General features: G+C 42.7%; 1 protein-coding gene across 6 annotated transcripts in view; it reads right to left on the bottom strand.

Moving 5' to 3' along the window:
* The window catches only part of IQGAP2 (IQ motif containing GTPase activating protein 2), a 131,370-nt gene that overhangs the window by 57,984 nt on the left and 54,365 nt on the right, over nucleotides 1-19,021 (bottom strand). For 4 of the 6 annotated variants that reach the window (XM_049794660.1, XM_049794664.1, XM_049794663.1 and 1 more), the window contains exons 3-5: nucleotides 4,598-4,754; nucleotides 3,234-3,311; nucleotides 1,357-1,433 (exon numbers count right to left, since the gene is read on the bottom strand). In XM_049794660.1, coding sequence (XP_049650617.1) covers nucleotides 1,357-1,433; nucleotides 3,234-3,311; nucleotides 4,598-4,754 — 312 coding nt within the window. The other 2 variants (XM_049794661.1, XM_049794662.1) reach the window with 2 other exon arrangements.

The following is a 19,021-nucleotide window of genomic DNA, read 5'->3' as shown; positions in this document are numbered from 1 at the left end:
TGTCATAAGGCAGATCTTGAGAAGGTATTGAAGTGATGGGCTTATTTTTCACGTAGCATTCAAATCCACAGCTGATGAAGTCCTCCTCCATACACGAGGAAGCAAGTATCAGAAAACCTCACTGTGCTCTTCCACCTCCTGTAAAACATCTGAGCCAGCCCATAATGTGGCTGAAGGGGCAGGCAGCCCACTGTGTGAGCCTGAGCTGGTTAACATCTGAGCCCCATGCATCCACTTCAGGAAATCACTCACAAGCTTACACTGACAGAACAGACCATGCTACCAAGTTTTAGGTGAGGGCTACCCTCAAACAGTCCTGATGATACTGTTCAGTTAATATTACACCAGGCATAATAATTTCAAGTGGAAACACTTGTCAAAGGTGACAAACCCTCCCCCAGGGCTGTCAACTCTGAAAACCTAGCATTTGAAAGAAATATGATGAACTTTCACAGTATGCCCTATTTATTGGCAGTGAGTGCACATGGAGTGCAAGAGTGGGCACATCATTTCAAGGATTAGACCTTAAAAAATTTCAGTTACAGCATGTATTGAATAGTTTCTGACCTGTAGCCCTGGAGTATTTGAAGTGCCTTGGAACACCATTAGGAATGTGGAAGAGAGTTTGGGGCATAAGTTAATTATGTTGTCTGCAAGCCTAGCTGCAAGAAAGTAATGAAAGGAAGAGGTCTCCATGTGCAGGAAATGAGCTAAGAGAGCCACAAGAGGCAGGAGCTGTCTGCCAACACCACTGCCCCTCACACCAGGGACGGCACAAGGCAGATGTTTAGCGCTAAAAGTAACGAACATCAAGAAAATCCTTAAGGCAGGACATAAATGTTAAGCTCCTCCTTCAACGGTGTTGTCAAAGCCTTCCTGACTTTACATTCAAAAATCAAGTTGCTCAGAACTTTAAAATCTTGGAAAATATTGACTTTTACATGAATGGCCTCAGAACATATCAATTATTTGCTCCTTTTTTGGGACAGAAAGATGTCAGTTCATCATCATTTTCACTCTTTTCAGCACATCTGCCCCATGGTTATACTAATATTTTGCTAAGTTTTTGTTCATTTATTTGGTTTCTGTTGCAGTATGTGTTTTGAAATGGTATCTCCACTTTGTAAGGGGGTGTACTCATTGAAGGAGGGGTGTTTGTGCTAAATTCAGTAGTCCTTCATTTCTATTTTGAAAATAATTTGGCCAATAATCCTGACAAAGTTGGGCAAAGTTCATTAAATTAATGAACTTGTAAATTCTGACAGATTTTGAGATACTGGTTACTGTAAAGCCATTTAAAGGCTTACACTCCTAGTTTTAGCATTTACTTTAACTTTTACTCCCATCACCAGCTACCTTAGAGCGTGAATGCAATATATCATCCTAGGAATGTTTTTCCTGTCGTAGACATCTGTGGTCTCTGGATAAAAGATCTAAAAAACAAAGATCACACAGTTAAAGGAGAAGAAGCTGAACAGAAAAGTAGCTAAAATGAGGTCTCTTCAGAACCATACCTTAAACTTACAGAATTTCAGCTGTTACTTCTATACAGTTATGAATCAAGTCTCTTCTGATGTTATTTTAGCTTTGTCAGTAGTTTTCGTAAGGAAGAATTTAATAAAGCATAAAAGCTACTTTATAAGAGGGGAATAGAGGAAGATAAGCAGACAGCATTTCAGCAATATTTTTAGAAAAGGTCCTTTGGCACAAGCTCAGCCAGTAGGGCTTGTCCTCCTACAGACACTCAAAACCTGGGATGCAGTCACAATTTGCAAAGTCTCATTGTGAACCAAACTTATCAAGTATGGTTTAAAAATGCAAAATTCTAATTGCCGGCACCCCTAACTTTGTGAATACATCATTTACAGAGAAAGATATTCAGAGAGAAATATCAAGCAATTTAGCCAAAAAGTCACATCATAAATTCCAATTTGGTTCTACCACTAATTTGTTCCTGGCCTTGGTCCCAGTCGCTAAACACTGTTTCTCCACAAAAATAAAAGGCTTAGCTAACCGTGAGAGTTGGCAGTGTGCTTCCAGCCCAGGCTGGGCACTTGGGGATGCGCCTTCCCATGGTTAATAAGACAAGACTGAGTAAGTCAGGAACAAAGTGCCCTCTTCATCATTTTCTCACAACCGCTTTGGGAGGGAGACTCGGGAAAGCTTTTGGCCATGACCATCCTCCGCAACAGAAGCGAAATGTTTCAGAGGAGGGATGGCAGGGTGGAAATCAGCCAGCTGAATGGAGGGCTCAAGTTAGACAAAGAAACCCCAAAAACCCCTGACCTGGGAAAGGCAGGACCTTCCCCATCTCTGTGGCATTTCTGATGGCAGCTATGTGTGCCCTTTTCTGCTTGTGGGCACCTGCAGCAAGTTTGCCTGCAGCGACTGGCCACTAGTCCCTGCAGCCCTTCAGGCAGCCATCTGATCATCCCTGCTGTGCCCCACCACAGTGCATTGGGCAGCACCGGGGCTGCCTCCACCGAGGCACCCAGGGGCAGCTGCTGGGCAGCCTGGGCAAGGGAGGACTTGCCCCAGGCTGTGTGTGGGTGCTGAACTGTCCAAATAAGCAGAGTAGGTGCTTCCGCACAGTCCTTTCTGAAAGGATTTTCATCCAAAAAAGACTCACTGGTGCCCAGAAACAGCAGCAGAGGGGGGAGATGACAAGCGAAGACCCACAAGGAGGAAGATAAATATGAGAGGTGACCCAAGAAAGCAGCTGGTGGAAGAGGAGCAGCAGCATAGCCACGTAGATGCACTGGAGTGTGCAAAGACAGTCTGGAAACAGGGTAGAGGCAGAGAAACTGGGACGTACATTAAGAGGAAGAGGCAGCAAGAGACACCATGAGAGGCAGTAACCTAAAGGAAGCAAATATTTAAGTTTTCTAGTTTAAATCATATTCCTTTCAGGCCCCCACAGAGACTGTACTAGCAATAAGATATAGCTAAAACACCGCTTGCATCTCCATTTGTCTTTTGACGGGAGAAGCACAGTAAGCATTTCCACCCACAGCACTCGTCCACAGCAGCCTCAGCCCACGCACACCAGCAGCAGTAGCACATAACTGACATTCCCACTGCTTTCAGCATTACCTCCTCTTCAGATCTGTTTCCTGAATTACCCCTTCCCCGTAGACTTACTGCAAGCAACCTTTTATGCTCAAGCAGATGAAAGAGGATCTCAGTGAGTCAGTGCCTTGAGCCAGTTTCTTTGCTAAAATTTAAAGGCTTACCTTAGGTAGACCAATGGACTCCATTGCTCTTAGCCACTGCACAGTGTTGTCAGTGTGCCGAAAATGAAGGCCAGATCTCTGTTGGAAACATTGAAGGAAAACATGATAAAAACCACATAAAGTAAATTCTCTAATTACTGATCCTTCTGTTGCTTCCCAATTTTATATCCTGAAGTCAAGTTCAGGGAATTTTCCCTTGTTTGAACCTGGAGACCAAAGCATCACAGCCGCAATGCTGCTAATGAAACATCCTAACACATCAACAGCCCCACACCGTCCAGCTCATTATTTTATGTAACATAAGCCAGATTTGTACCCATGTGACTGGACTGTGACTGAGGTGGTCATTTGTACAGCCCTTCAGTAGTCTTTGAGAGTAAAGGCTGGCTGTCTAATACCATGAACCACTACCTCCAAAATACAGAAGTGGTAACACTGCTTAGCACTACTGTGGAGGAGAACAGATAAGAAGCGGTTGGTCATTCTTCAGATCTACTTGAATACCTGACCCTTCCCACAGCCTACGCAAGCAGCAGTTAAAAGAGCAAAGTGGGAAAGTTTTGGTTTTGTTTGTTTGTTTGTTTGTTAGTTTTTATTTGTTTGTTTGTTTTTTAATTAATTTTTAAAGAGTCAGGGTAAAGGGGGAAAAGAAGCCTGAACTCAAGTTTTGGAGATTTTCAAGAGAAGCATTTAAATGTAACCAGGATTCTTAGCCATGGTTCTATTAACCATATGGGAGCTAGAACAGCTTAATTTCTCAACTCTCAAACAACAGCCAGTGATTACACCTTAAAAATGTCCATTTTATTTTTTTCTGCCACCTCTACATGTTAGGATAATGCATTCCATAGCTGGACTACTCCATATGCCTGTATATATTTCTATATTATTGAGCATTTGGAGACAAACAGCTCACCTAGGTAGCAAGCTAATTGCTGGAGCTTGTTTTTTGCCTCTCTGTTAAATTTGGTAAAATAAACACACAGGTCTAATGAAGTGAATGTCCTTCTATACAAAATGAGGAAAATTTGGAATAGTTACCAAGTTTCGTTACTGAATTGCTTTTAGCTCCCATTCCTAATGAGAAATAATTGTATAAATGGTAAAACTCATGTTCTCCCTGGTACCAGAAGTGTAATTTGTTCAGCTTTAAAAACATTGACATTAACATAGTTTTTTTAAGGGTAAAACATTCCTGACTTATCATGGTGGCTTGTTAGTGCTGTTTGTCTTCCATTTAGTTCTGACAGTCTTACAAAAGAGATGCAGAAAGTTAACCAACCATGCTTGGGTATCTTTAAGAGCTGGAATACAGATATTACATTTTTTTGTCTTGTTGGTGAGAGAACTGAAAAAGTTATTACCTTATAACGAGCCTGCTCCACATCATAGATCTTTTTGTCTGACACCACGTTAGGGGCAAAGAATTTTGCAAGCTTGGCAAGGTAAACACCATTTCTTAAGCCTTCCTCCAGCTCCGTAGTTGGGGGGAGCTCTTCTTCCAAGCAGACCTCCATCCACCTACAGAGACATCATTTGAGAAACATTGTTATTTGTGATTTTAACAAAAGTGACACCTTTCACCCACAACCATTGTACTTTTAATGTCATTACCACAACAAAATTGTAAGAGAAAAAGGTGCAGGCTAAGGAGAAAATTCTCATGTTCATTCACATGGCAGATCAAAATGACTACAGAATCATATCTGTATTCATGGTCCTGACCCATCATTAACCAAACAACATGATTTGAAGCATACATCCCCTGAGGAGTCCGACTCGGATCTTTTGAACAGCACTGGGCTTTTAAATAGACAGTAATTTAAGCTGAAACCAGAAGAAAACATGAAGTACTGTGTATTATTGATGTTTGCATTTAAAAACTCTGTGATAGCTATGCCAGGGCTAAACCTCAAAAGCATTAAAGCCAGCAACGTGCTGGGCGAGGCTGGCTCCTGCAGCCGATGTGCTCTGTAACCCAAGCTTGCAGCAATGCTCACCTCAGTATAGAGCACTTCTGCAGCTCATCCTCCTCACGCAACACGCGGCAGCTTGCCATGTTTACCCGTAAAGCACATGGTGCCAGTGCTGGAGGAAGGAGTGAGGGTTTTTGTTGAAACAGGCCAAGGTACTTTATGTATTTGAGGTCTGCCTGGCAGTGAGTTGGCTGAAACATTCCCATAGCCCATCAGGTGGGATGGCTTCTCATCAAATAGTGACTAAATCCTTCAAGGTGGTAAACTAGTTACGTTTTTGAGGCTTAGATGTGATAGATGGAGTACTAGATAGAAAACAGTAATTATTAAACATATAACCAGTTCAGAAGGCCAGTAACAGACATAAAAGTGGATTATCCAGTATGTTTGTATTGAGTCACCAAAAGAAACTGCTACCAAAGCACTCCTGAAGGTTAGCATCCTAACCACTGGGCCAGAAGTTCCTTATATTGGTGGTCTAAGTGTTTCGGTCCCATGATATTATGCTTATTTCTAGCAGCTAAATCACTTTACAAGAGCTATAAATCTGGTTAGTTCTTTCCCAATATCTTTTTTTTTTTTTTTGCTTAGGCAATCTCTGCTGTTGTTAGAAGGGCATTAATACCATTACAAATGGACAAGAACAAAGCTGAAGACATCAGTTCACCTTACTTACTGTCACTAAGGCAGCGTTGCTGTATTCTGCATAAGACAGCATTACAAATCTAACATCACCTCCAGAGGGGTGACTTCAGAAACAAGAAAACTGGGATCCAAGTTGAAAATGAGCCAGTTTTTCCCCCACCACACAGGAGAAAACCTCACTACTTCATTTTCTTTCACCTTAAAACTCAAGACAAATGACCTACTCCATTACACTTCTGGATTTGTTACAGGACATATGAAAGTTGTTTCATGAAGCACAGACTACCCAAATAGCTCTTCAGGAAACCACCAGCCATAAATCTGGGACAATATCACACAAAACTGCAGGGAGCGAGTGTCATTAGGAAAACTGTACTTTGCAGTATAAAAGCTGCTTTGGTGAGGAGAACCGTATCCCTGACAAGTTTCCTGCTCCATCTTCTGTTGCATGTTCATGTGTTATGGGTCTGTGCCAAGGGTCCCAAAAGTCATCCTTATTAATGACATTTTATAGACTAAATAGATATACATACTAAAGCAAAATGTTGCATTTTTCTTCTCTAAAAGAGATGACAAAGAAGAATAAACAAAGAACATGTACTCCCAGGAAATGTGGGTTTTACCGGAGCCAGTTAGCTCTTTCTACAGGGTTTATTTTCTAGAAGATGTATTTTAGGAAAAGAGCTGTACGGATAGCAGGAGGAGCTTGCTGAGCCACAGGAGGTATTTACCATGAGCCAAAGCTGTCCCTGTTGTCCAATGGACCATCTCCAGTGATATGAACTGTATGCCCCCAGAGTAGTGTTTGGTAGCTTGTACTGGATCCTTTACACTTCTGATTCTCAGTTTTCTTATGAAAACATTTTTCTGACATCTTCAGTCAAGAGCACCAAAAAAAGATTTCATTGCAACTGTTTTTGAAGATACATACATGTGCCCCCAAAGTTGCTTTTCTCCCTTCTGGTACAAAAATTTGCTCCTTAGAGGCAACTTTCCCCTGGCCCAAAATCAGCTATTGCAGGAGCTCCCCCATAAAGCCAGCTAAGCACTGCTATTTGCTCTTCCATGGCAAGCAGCTCTTCCTCAGGCTTTCCTTCACCATACAACTGAGGCTCACCAGCAGAAAGAGCTCCGTGTGTCAGCACTGCCCCAGAGATCAAATTTAACAGCTTTATAGTTGAATGTCCATTAGCAAGGCATCACTTAGTGCTAAGAGGGAAGGGCTAATAGCAACCTGGGCATGACGCTATGAAAGAACACCCACCTTCAGAGCAGGTCTAGGTTGTAAATTATAACCCTCCAAATTCCTGTTCCTGTGACGCAAAGAGCTTGCTATTCACAACCTCCTGCTGGTTTTGGGAGACAGAAAAAGGATGCATTTGGGTGGATTTGGCCTGTAAAAGGGTCTGTATAAAATTGAGTCATTCCCCAAGCTCTAAATGAGATCCAAGTTGAAAGCTACTCCTCAGCTTTTCAAACCTCCTCTTATTCAACAACAGCAAAACTGGTTTGGATCTGTTTCCAGTGTGGTGATGAGCCTTTAAGATTAACCTGGAACCATGCTATTCCGGACAGGGAGGCTACCCTGTCTAATGGGTAAATGCAATACACTGAGGAACAAACAGGAAACTATGAGGAAGCAAAGAAACCAGAAAAAAAAAAAGGGGGGGGTGGGGGGGGTGTCATGAAGAATACAGTTGCCAATCCAACAAGCCCAGATAAACAAACACATCTCTTTTTAGAAGGAGAATGTTATTAACTCAGTGAAAAAAAAAAAAAAAAAAAAAGGAAAAAAAGTAGAGAGAAGTAAATGGAACAAACCTGAAACATGCAAAGAGTTTCTTTCCATTTATAGCTAAAAATCTATAAGTGATATCCATTCTAGAAAAACTAACAGGTCTGTGATAGGGCAACTGTAACTTATAGCTTTGGCGAATCAGTTTCCAAGACTGAGAACACAGCTACAGCTGTGTTACACAGAAGACAGGTTTTACTAATGTCTGGAAGTTGCAGAACTTAGCTACAACAAGATCTGCTGTGAAAGGATTTACTCCATTTTGCATGTGTTTTGTCAGAGGAAGGAAAAGCCTCAGTATTTGCATGAAATCCTACAAATATACAAACAACCTAGTAAGTTTTAGTTATGCAAACAGCTGCCCAACTCTTACTAGGAGAGAGTATTTGAGACATCTGTAGCACTTTTCTCCCCAATACTTGCAATTACACTGATTCAGTTAAAATGTAGTTGTGGTTTTAAACAGAAAGAAGCATTACTTTAAGGCTGTGAGGTCCTGCTTTTTAAGACACAGTTTGGTGAGTTTATGAAAGTTACTATATGTCATGGTGCTGACAGCAGGAGTAGACTGGACTGAAAACCAGAAATCCTTCTACTTCTGTTTCTTTAACTGAAACCGAGAATATCCACCTGACAGTAAAGATTTATAGATACCTTTGGAGCAATTTATTTTTCTTCTGGGCTAGAAAAGCAGCATTGCCTTTGGCTCACTCACTGTTTTCTTGAGCACACAGTACTGCAAGATCAGCACCAGATTTAAGCCTGTTGCAGGAACTGTTACCCACAAAAACTAGTTAATACTGTGACTATACAAGAGGAAGAACCTATAACTCAATGTTAGACGGTATGTTTTTCTTCAGTGTGAAGCTTGTGGAATAGGACTGTTATAGCTATCAAATGCATGCATTTCTGCCATTTCTTTTCTACAATGCAATCCTATAATTTATGCTGTTTTTTTAACAACCTTAACTTACTGAGAGATGTATGCTATGAAAAACTGTCACAGTGTGAACGTGATTGTTGACTTGATCACTAGTTACAGCTAAACCAAAACCCCACGCCATGGGGGAGGGACAAAATGTAATCTCAGGACGTGGACTAAAGTATGCAATATCCCTGAAGTCCTGGCTGCCACCATCAAAAATTAGCTATCATTAAAACAGCACTGCAGAGCTACCCATGCCAGTTTTAGCCTTATCATTTGGGTTCAAACATGCATAAACAGATGTTTTCCTGAAGAGAGATACTTGGGGTCATACACCAGTATGCATAAATACAGCCTGCTTTTATTTTCGTAATACTGCAGTACTTGCCAACACAGAAACAAAGAATTTGCCTTAGACAAAAATCCAAACTCAGACCTGATCAATGGAAATATATCCCCAATACTTTAATTCCAATGCATAGCACTGGAAAGCCTGCCACGAGCAAGTATTGAGGTACAATTTCCCTTTGCTTTGCTCAGTTCTGTCTTGACTCTTGGCAGTCCAAGCCAGAGCAGTTCGGCAGTGAATTTCTGGCAAGATAACAATGATGACTTCTGTGCCAGACCCACAAGCAGTAAACAGCACACTGCTCACCAACAGATTCCAGTTTCCACATTTGACCACACAAACCAGCAGCAGTATAATGAGCTTGGGCTTGCACTTGAAAAGCAAAAAAACCCTGACTCTCATTCAAGGCAAAGGTCAAGGGAACTGGAAGCGCCAGCGCTGCACTATGAACTTAACCAGTTATGGAGTTGTCATTGACAGTCTGTGTGGTCAGCAAAGCACACACAGCTGGCTAAGGGACTGGAAATGCTGGAGCCAGTGTTCAGCAGAGAAGAGACAATACATTGTATAACCCACCCAAAGCCCATCACATTTGGCACACACTGGATATTGCAGCAAAATTTATACTTGCACTGCCCTGCCCTTTCGGATTTATCCTGCAAATTGTGGATCCAAGGGCACCAGGTTTTCACCTCCTGGTGAAAGCAGACCTTTGGTGAAGCAAAGACAGGACTCCAGAGCCAAAGCTCAGGACACTGAATGCCACTACGAGAAGGGTATAGCGAAGACAAGGTAAAGATAAGTTTCCACCCATTTACTACCTCCCTGGCTCGCAACCAAAGTGTTTCAGTCTGGTTAAGCACATGCATACTGTGGGGAAGTGAAACAGACTGTTGACCTAGAGATTACAATATAGCCATCTCATTCCAAACAAAGGGTGAAAAAAATCTTGTTGCTAGATAACATGAGTAACAACAATCAGTCCCAAAGCAAAATGTTACATTCTAATTTGAAATGCCTGTGAAGTTGTGTGATTTTGTTTTTAAGCCAAAACTTTTATTTGAAGATACTTAGAAATATACAATAGTCTGAAGCATGAGAACTCACCATTTAGAGTTCCACATTACTATGTCTCTAGTTTCTGAATCTAAAGATTTGTTGAGAAATCTCAGCTCTTAACTCTTCATTTGCTTTGTTTTCTAATGCAAAAAAAAAAAAAGAAGATTTTTTCTCCCACCAACAGTCCCATAAATATTGCTTTAAAAAGGAGGGTGAGAGCAGCAGAAGCAAGCCAGGTGTGTTGCTTGGCTGAGGTGGAGTGGTGGTGGCAACATTGATTTGTTTATAAGGAAAGACTGTGTGTTAACTTTGGAATTTGTTCTCATTAGACTGCAAGCTTTAGCGTAGTACATCTCCTAAACCATAAAGCTTAGGAAAAGGTTGTTTCACAAAGAGCCACAGGCTGTTTCCAGCACAAATGCATGCAAAGCTTCCAGCCATTCCATGAAAACAGAAACAGACAAGTGGAATACCATCACTGCAAAAAGTATGAGTTGTATAAAAAAACCTGCACAAGTTTGGAGGCTCCACTTAGAGGCCGTGAAGAGCAGTGACAGAGCAGGCAGCTGAGAAAACTACTTTCTTCATACCTTTTTTTCTTGTGTTCTGGTACCTTCAGCCCCAAATCTTCCTTACAGTTGGGAGCCTTGGCTCCAATTAGAGCTACAGACCTCTGCTGTCAACTTACTCCTGGAGCCAGAAGCCTTGGAAACATTGCCTCCTAAATTTGAGGCTCTACATTCATACTCTAGTGGCACTCTTTACTGAATCTCAAGTTTTATCTATCCTAAAACATACTTTGTCTGAAAAGTCAATACTTTGTGATCATGGGTCACCAGAGCTGTGTGGGGAAGGAAGGCGTGATGCAGGTCATCTCAGTCACCACTTCTCTTATGTTGCTTACAAGAAGTAACATGAAGATAGCACCGTGGAGGACACCATGAATCACTGGCTTCACAAGATCTCAGAACTTCAGCATGTAAAATGAACATAAAATCCTTTAGCAAGAGATTTTGCATTAACTTGTAGCACTCTCATTTTTTACCCTTCCATAAGTCAGTTCTGACTTGAAGTTGCATATCTCTGGGTCTCCAGCTGGCATCAGATTTAGCAGCATCTCAACTTATGATTATGATTTCACCAGGGAAGATACTGACTTTCAGCAAAAGCTACACTGAAAACCAAGAACCCATACATGAATGTTTCACTGAGCATAAGTATTAAAATAATATGGATCTCGCTGCGTATTACTGCATTTTGTCGAGTGGAGCACACCTGCGTAAAGTTTGTTGCAACATTCACTTCCCTGATCAAAGCCCTTCTGATGCACTTCATATTTGATTTAGATGAGAAGGGAGAAGCAGTGATGACTTGCCCGCCCTGTACAGCGCACTAAACCAGCAATAAATCATTTCAACAACATTTTTCCACACCAGATTTCTGCTGCCATGGCAACACTGACATATTTACAAAATAACCCTAAAGATGTTATAAAATTCTGGTTCACAAGATGGCAGCACAGATACTATTTGTTGTTTTAATCTGTTCTATTCCAGACATCCCTTATGTGGGTTAATCGCTGATTAGAGTCCACAAGGCAAGGTGCTGCTCAGGAAACCTGCTCTGGAGCCTCGGCAGGGCCCCAAGGCCATTGCAGGCTGCTGGGCACCCAGCAGCAGCCAAGTCCTGTTTACTCAGCACTTCTACATTGGGGGGGTGCGGGGGGAATAGAGACCCTCCAGCAACACCCCAACAAGGTAACAGCAGCACATGTGCCTGCGTTTCATGACAGCCCCCCAAACCTTTGCAATCAGGCTTTGTTTTGCCGTCTTCTCTGTTTGCAGAAACATTAAGATTTAGCACTGGGTATCAACCACAAACTCGAGGACTGCTCTGCGAGGTAACATGCTGACCGAGGGGCCAATGCTAACAAAGCCCAGGCTGGTGGTCACAGGGATGCCTCATCCCCCTGCTCTTGGCCTGGCTCCAAGCTGCCAGAGGCTGGGGACAAATGATGAAGAGGCAGGAGAGAAAGCAGTACCAGGAAGGGTGTTCGCCACCCTTGTGGAGGCTGAACAGCCACAGTGAGTGTTTCTCTCTAAGAAACCTCACCTAATTCTTCTCAGCAGAAAGAACAGTACCCAACAGGTTACCTGAGCAAATGAGGTGGAAATACTAAGCATTCAAATGTCTCAGAGGAGTATCTGGGGAAGGTGTAGCCTGAAGTATCTCTTTTTTCCAGAAGGAATTCATTTTTCACTTGGATGAAAAGGGGAAAGAGGATGGAACAGAGCGGTCCTCTCCTGAATACCCTGCAAACTCTGTGACACTAAGTTAACACAACTCAGATTGATGTGCATCACCCAGCTGCAGAGTCTAGACCTGCTTTAACAGCCCTCTCTCCAATGGGCAGCAGAGACCACAGTGGCAGAAACACAAGTCTTTCCTGTGTTAGTCTGGCAGTGGTGGCTCAGTGGCCCCTGGAAAGCATAATTTCAGACAGATGACAGACTCAAACCACTAATGAAATTTTAGGTAGTGCAGACACGAGCTCCATAGCAAGTCCCACATGTAAACACAAAGGGTCTCCCTCCAGCCCTACAAATCAAATAATGCTTTTATCTGAAAAGGAGGGAAGCAGAATTTGGCATGTGAATTTATCTAAACTTAGTATTTTGCCAGTCTGTGTAGACACTGATTTGATAAACAGAAGTAGACATAGCAGTAAAAGCATTTTTAAACAGTACAGTATTTGCTGGTGTGAAAATGTTGCAAAACAAGTTACTCCCCAAAACACACTATGTTTGCTTTAGAAAAACATCGTGATCCCAGACTCCAAGACCCTAGTTTAGACTTGCACTTCATACTGCCTTGCTACATGTTATTGCAGTTTGCTTTGCTCTATTATGTCTCCTACAGATGCAGTATGGTAATACAATTTAAGACACCCTTTCAAAAAAATCAGAATATGGTATTTCAGATTTACCAATTTAAAGGATTCTGGCCTGGCATAACCTAACAGTCCTCCAAGCAACCCACTTGAGCAGAATAGTAGCAGAAGATACGTGCCCTTGGCAAGGCACAAAAATGTTATAGTAAAATAACCAATAATGGGTCCTTCAGGTAGTCTTCACACTTTCATCATGCAATAGCCCTACTCATCTTAAGTCACAGTTACAGTGAGCCTTTACCCAAAGCCTACACCCTTCCATGGCAGTAATTATTATCCAAATCCATAGAAAACAGAGCTGTAGTCTCTACGAAGTGATCTATCTGACAGTGACTTTGATGAGGCTACTACTAAAACTGAACCAAACCTACCCATCAGGGAACCTGCATCTTTTGTTCACCCACTCCCAAACTCCAGTGCATCACCAGATATATGGTTTCCAGCAGCTGTCAAGCTAGACACACATGGAAAGACAACTAAAGAAACATGAAAACAGTCATTTTTACATCAAGATCTGGGATTTTATGTGTTTGCCTGTTACCACTGCACAGTGCCTTCCATGAAAGTATTAGTCCCCAGCTGTCTGGAGTGATATGCTATTACATTTCTTTGAAGGCAAGATGACAGGCATAAACATTGCCACCATGTCTATAATCAACACACTTTTCTAGTGTAGAAAAGTGACTGAGGGAAGTACATCTGGTGAAGATTCAGCATAAAATCTTCTATGTTGTGCAGGTGTTGAAGCCAGTTCATGGTTCAAGACCAGCAAGAGAAAAACACAGCTCTACCTGCAGATGTGTGTATTTACTTGGAGACTGATGCAGCTGGGTCAGCAAAAACCCCCAAAGGAGATGCAAACTAAAGAGTTTGTTGAGGCCACACAGGAGACCTATGGCAAAGCAAGAAACGAAACTCAAACATGGCATGATGCAGGGTGCTCTTTTGACTCCTCGACCAGTTCAAGCCCACTGGATCCCATTCGGGTACTTATATTTTACTGTCTAACATCTGACAAAGGTTACTTTTGTGAAAGCAACTAATAGTAAGTATGCAGGTAAAGAAACCACAAAAAGGACCCAAGAAGTACATCTACTAGACAGGCAGCTGGGACTCTTAAAGAAAGGTGCAGGACAGCAGCCAAGTAAGAACTAAAAGACACGGATGAGAGAACAAGATGTTAAAGAAGTGAAAAGACTGAAAGAGCCAGCTTGTGAAAGGCTGCACAGTTGTTAAAAGCATTTAGTGTTATGTAAACACTGCAAAACAGCAACAAGAGGGAGTTTGCAAAGTTTAAACTTTGTCCCGTGTCAAAAAGAAACACAAGACAGAGGAACAAAGAAAAACCCAAGGCATTTAGGTGAGAAACTTGATGCACAGCCCCTACAGTTACCTTTTTCTGTTTTCTTCTTCCCATGGCTATGCAAGCAATGCTTTGCATTTCAGTGGCTGGAAAGACAGTACTCCCCTACCTACTTAATAACAATCTATAGAATTTTGAGAAGCATATACATACAAATCAGGCCTGCAGCGGATGAGAAAAATGTAAGCAGCAGTATAACAGCATTTAATAATCCACAAAGAAATGAAAACCCAAGAAAATCATGGTATCACTTTATACCGATGAAAATAAACAGCCTTTCTATAACAGAAAACAGCAAAAAAAATTCACAAGTGCTCTTCAGCCTGACCTTTATCATCAGACCATAAACAAAGAATTGTTGAACAAAGCTTTGGATCCTTCAGGACCGTATCATTATCCCAGTTTCAAAACTACATAGTGTTTTCTACAGAGAGCTGAAGCAGTTTGTTAACACCAATTTACACTAAGGACAATACCCAAAATTTCTATACAGTATGTAGATACCTGGCTACAATTTTGACAGTGCAAGCTGGAATTTTTATTGAGGACATATGACTAAAATCTGCATAAAATAGTCATAGGCATCTCAAACTTCTTTCTAGACAGTAATTAAGAGTCAGGAATAAAACCATTCCTTTAAGAAAATGGACCTGAGAAACTAAGTGTTAGAACAAGCTGATTTCATTGCAAAACTCTAAAATCTTCCCTTGGAACAGCTTATATTATTTAATGCACTTAAGTAGCAATAGGACAGAGTAAAAGAGAAGCTGTAGTTCAAAGACCAGGCTAAGAAGAAAAACCTGATTGCAATGAGCATGGTAAAAATTTGACAGTGTAATTAATAGTATCTCATGCAACAAATAACCAGTGTCTGGTGACAGCACTTCAGTTTAAAGGTTTTGACATCATGATTCCCAATATCTGTGCACACAAGGCAATCTTGTCACCAAGAACAAACAGTGAAACATCCCTATCAATCTGAGTAATCATCAAGTGATAAAAATCTACTATCTGTGCCCCAGTATTCAGGTTACTCAAGACAGTAAGAGAGGTTCAGGAAATACTTACTCAGCTAAGAGCCTGCCAGTCACCCGACAAGATATTAGGCACTGGCAAAAGTAAGCTACCAGGACATAATTTGATTCAAAGGCAATAAACAGGTCAATGGTGTATCAAGTCTGGCTTATGGCACTTAGCACCAATCAAGAACCCCCCCCACGACTTAAAGTACCAATGCATAAAAATATTTTCTTCTATCCTGCCAAAAAAAAAAAAAAAAAAAAAAAAAGGTGTTTTTCAATAATTTGAACGGGCAAACCAGCTACCAGCACCTACATCGTTGGCTGACTCCCCCCCATGAAGCCCACACACTCTGGCTAACTTACCCTGTAACACTACCTCCACTCATCCACAGATGACCCAGGCTCTGCTGCCCTGTAACACCATTCCCACTGTGGCTGCCACTCAGGGCAAGTTGTGAATGCCTCTGGATATTCAATGTCAGCACGTCAAAAACATGCAGAAAAACAAAGAGGCAGGAGAATCCTTGTCAGTGGTATCCTAAGCCAACAGTGTTGCACACAGCAGCTACACAGCCCCAGCCAGAATGCTATAGCCATTACTGGTCACCACGTTTAAACACAAAATGCCATATGCATGAAAAGTCTTATTAAACCCACTTTTGGATGTTTAAGACTACTTATGGGAAACCTCAGTGGTTTATGCAAAGTGGCAAATATAAAACAAAGTGCTCCTTTCTTTCCTTGTTCATGCCTGAAGAGGAAATGAAAATAGAAGACATTTTAAATCAGGAGGAAAAACTTGACAAGTTTTAGAGACTATTTCAAAGTAGTTATGGAGCTTATGTACTACAACAACCATGTTTCCAGAGAGATTTCAGCTTGTGGTAACCCTCTAGCAAACCTTCAGGTGCACAAAGGCTAGAGAATGGTTTGCTCATTAGTTTCTATAGAAGTAATTTCTCTGAGAAACAAAAACTACAGAGAAGCTCAATGGAAACAAAGCTGGTGCGAATTGCTTCAACAAACACAATGCCCTATTTGGAAATACTCCTGTACCACTGAGATGGGTTGACCCTGGCTGAACACCAGGTGCCCACCAAAGCCGTTCTATCACTCCCCCATCCTCAGCTGGACAGGGGAGAGAAAAATATAACAAAAAGCTTGCGAGTCAAGATAAGGACAGGAGAGATCATTCACTAATTACCATCACGGGCAAAACAGACTCAATTTGGGAAAATTAGCTCAATTTATTACAAATCAACCAGAGCAAGGTAATGAGAAATAAAACGAAATCTCAGAACACCTTCCCTCCACCCCTCCCTTCTTCCTGGGCACAACTTCACTCCCGGATTTCACCACCAAGCCCCCCCAGCGGCACAGGGAAACAGGGATGGGGTTTATGGTCATCACACGTTATTTTCTGCCGCTTCACCTCCTCAGGGTGCGGGCTTATCACACTCTTCCCCTGCTCCAGCGTGGGGTCCCACCCACGGGAGACAGTCCTCCACGAACTCCTCCAACGTGGGCCATTCCCACAGGTTGCAGTTCTTCATGAACTGCTCCAGCATGGGTCCCTTCCATGGCGTGCAGTCCTTCAGGAGCACACTGCTCCAGCGTGGGTCCCCCCCAGGGTCACAAGTCCTGCCAGAATACCTGCTCCAGCGTGGGCTCCTCTCTCCACAGATCTGCAGGTCCTGCCAGGAACCTGCTCCAGCGTGGGGTTCCCATGGGGTCACAGCCTCCTTCGGGAACCCACCTGCTCTGGTGTGGGGTCCTCCACGGGCTGCAGGTGGATATCTGCTCCATGGTGGACCTTCCTGGACTGCAGGGGGACAGCCTGCCTCACCAGGGTCTTCCTCACGGGCTGCAGGGGAATCTCTGCTCCGGCGCCTGGAGCATCTCCTCCCCCTCCTTCTTCACTGACCTGGGTGTCCGCAGGGCTGTTTCTCTTACACGTTCTCACTCCTCACTCCGGCAGCTGTTTTTCTCTGTCCCAACTTTTTTCCCTTCTTAAAAAACGTTATCACAGAGGCATTACCACTATCGCTGATTGGCTCGGCCTTGGCCGGCGGCGGGTCTGTCTTAGAGCCGGCTGGTATGGGCTCGCTCTCGAACACAGGGGAAGCTTCCAGCAGCTTCTTACCGAAGCCACCCCTGTAACACACCCCCCCCCCCCCCCCCCAAAACCTTGCCACACAAAACCAATACAACCACCTCCCCCAAGATCTCCAAGTGCTTTCGGGCACAGGAGTTAACGTAAAAGCCTCCACATTAGAAGACATAAGTAGTGCCAATCATTTTTATTTTGAAATCACCAAAGTGAAACACAGGACAGGCATCCTGATCAGCCCCCTTTCATTAAGAAACTAATTTTTAGGCTGGTAAAGCTCACTTTACTATTACCACAAAAAGATTACTCTGTCTTAAAAAGGGGTAAACTGCTATAATGCAATTTCACGTTAAAAAGATGACACATTACTATTATACTGAGACTCCTCCAAAGATACTTAGTACAACTGTGTTTACTGAAGTGGAATTTAGTACAACTGTGTTTACTGAAGTGGAATTTAATAGGACAAGAGAGGACAAACTTTAAAATGCTTTACAGGAGCACCCTCTTGATTTTCTTAATAAACAGCAGTTAACTCAGGGTCTGTGATCCACAGTCAGCCAACAATTTAACACAGCAAAAATATCCTCTACATCCACAAACTTGAAACAAAAAAAAAAATGTTAAGTCAATTTACCTCACTGCCAAGCCTATTAATGACCTAGATACTTTGATCAAGTTAATTGGCAAACCATCACAGCTTGTTAACATTCAGCACTACACCAAGACTTAAGTGACTTAGGTTGCTATTTTGACCCGCAAATTCGCTCCTTCTTTTTCTCTTCCCATTTCTCCGCACCTTATCCCTAGTGAGTACAGCGTCTGCCCAGCGCAGGTCATGGAAGCTGGGAAGATGCCGCTGCAGTTACAGCTAGAAGCCACACAACCCTAAAACTGTATCCCCGCTTCCCCCTATCATTTGTAGGGCATGTTTTTGCACAGTTGTAGGAGAGCTTGTGTATTTTGAGCTACTGGCAGTTGCAGCCTGCAGAGCCTGACCGTCACAAGCAGTACAAGTCCTCCTGTAAAAGAGGGCCACGGAGATGCTACTAGCTTTCATGGCAATCTCTCCTGCAGCATGCTGAAAGCTTAGCTGAGAATATTAAAAAAAACCCACAATACAAATAACGAATCAACCAGCCGGTGCTATGGTGCTACGGCAGGCAAGGCAGCAATGCAGTGCATGGAGACAGTAGTCATCCAGCAGTGCTGGGAAAGCAACTGCCACGGGGGAGAGGAAGAGGAGTGCAACCGTCACTGTGCCACACGGTTCCTGTCAACAAGAGAAATGGGCAGGAAGAGCTGACCACAGCAGCAGCCAGATAAGGGGGACCAGCAGAATGAATGCCAGAATAGCAAGATTTACAGTGGGGAAGAGAAAACCTGGTAGACAATGTTGATAGAGGTCTGAAAGGGGGTGTGCAGCGGTGGTGTCCCTTAGCCCAGGTCAAGAGTAAGATGCAGCAGTACCCCAGCAAAAGGAAGATTTGACCAACTATAAGGAGTGCACAAGATCCATGCAGTCAGATCAACTCAACTGGTAATGTCAGAAATCTGGACATGAGCACTGGAAGAGGTGCTTGACCAAGGGAGG

This window comes from Accipiter gentilis, chromosome Z (genome assembly GCF_929443795.1).
Source record: "Accipiter gentilis chromosome Z, bAccGen1.1, whole genome shotgun sequence".
Lineage (NCBI taxonomy): Eukaryota > Metazoa > Chordata > Aves > Accipitriformes > Accipitridae > Astur > Astur gentilis.
This window is presented reverse-complemented; position numbering and strand designations above follow the sequence as displayed.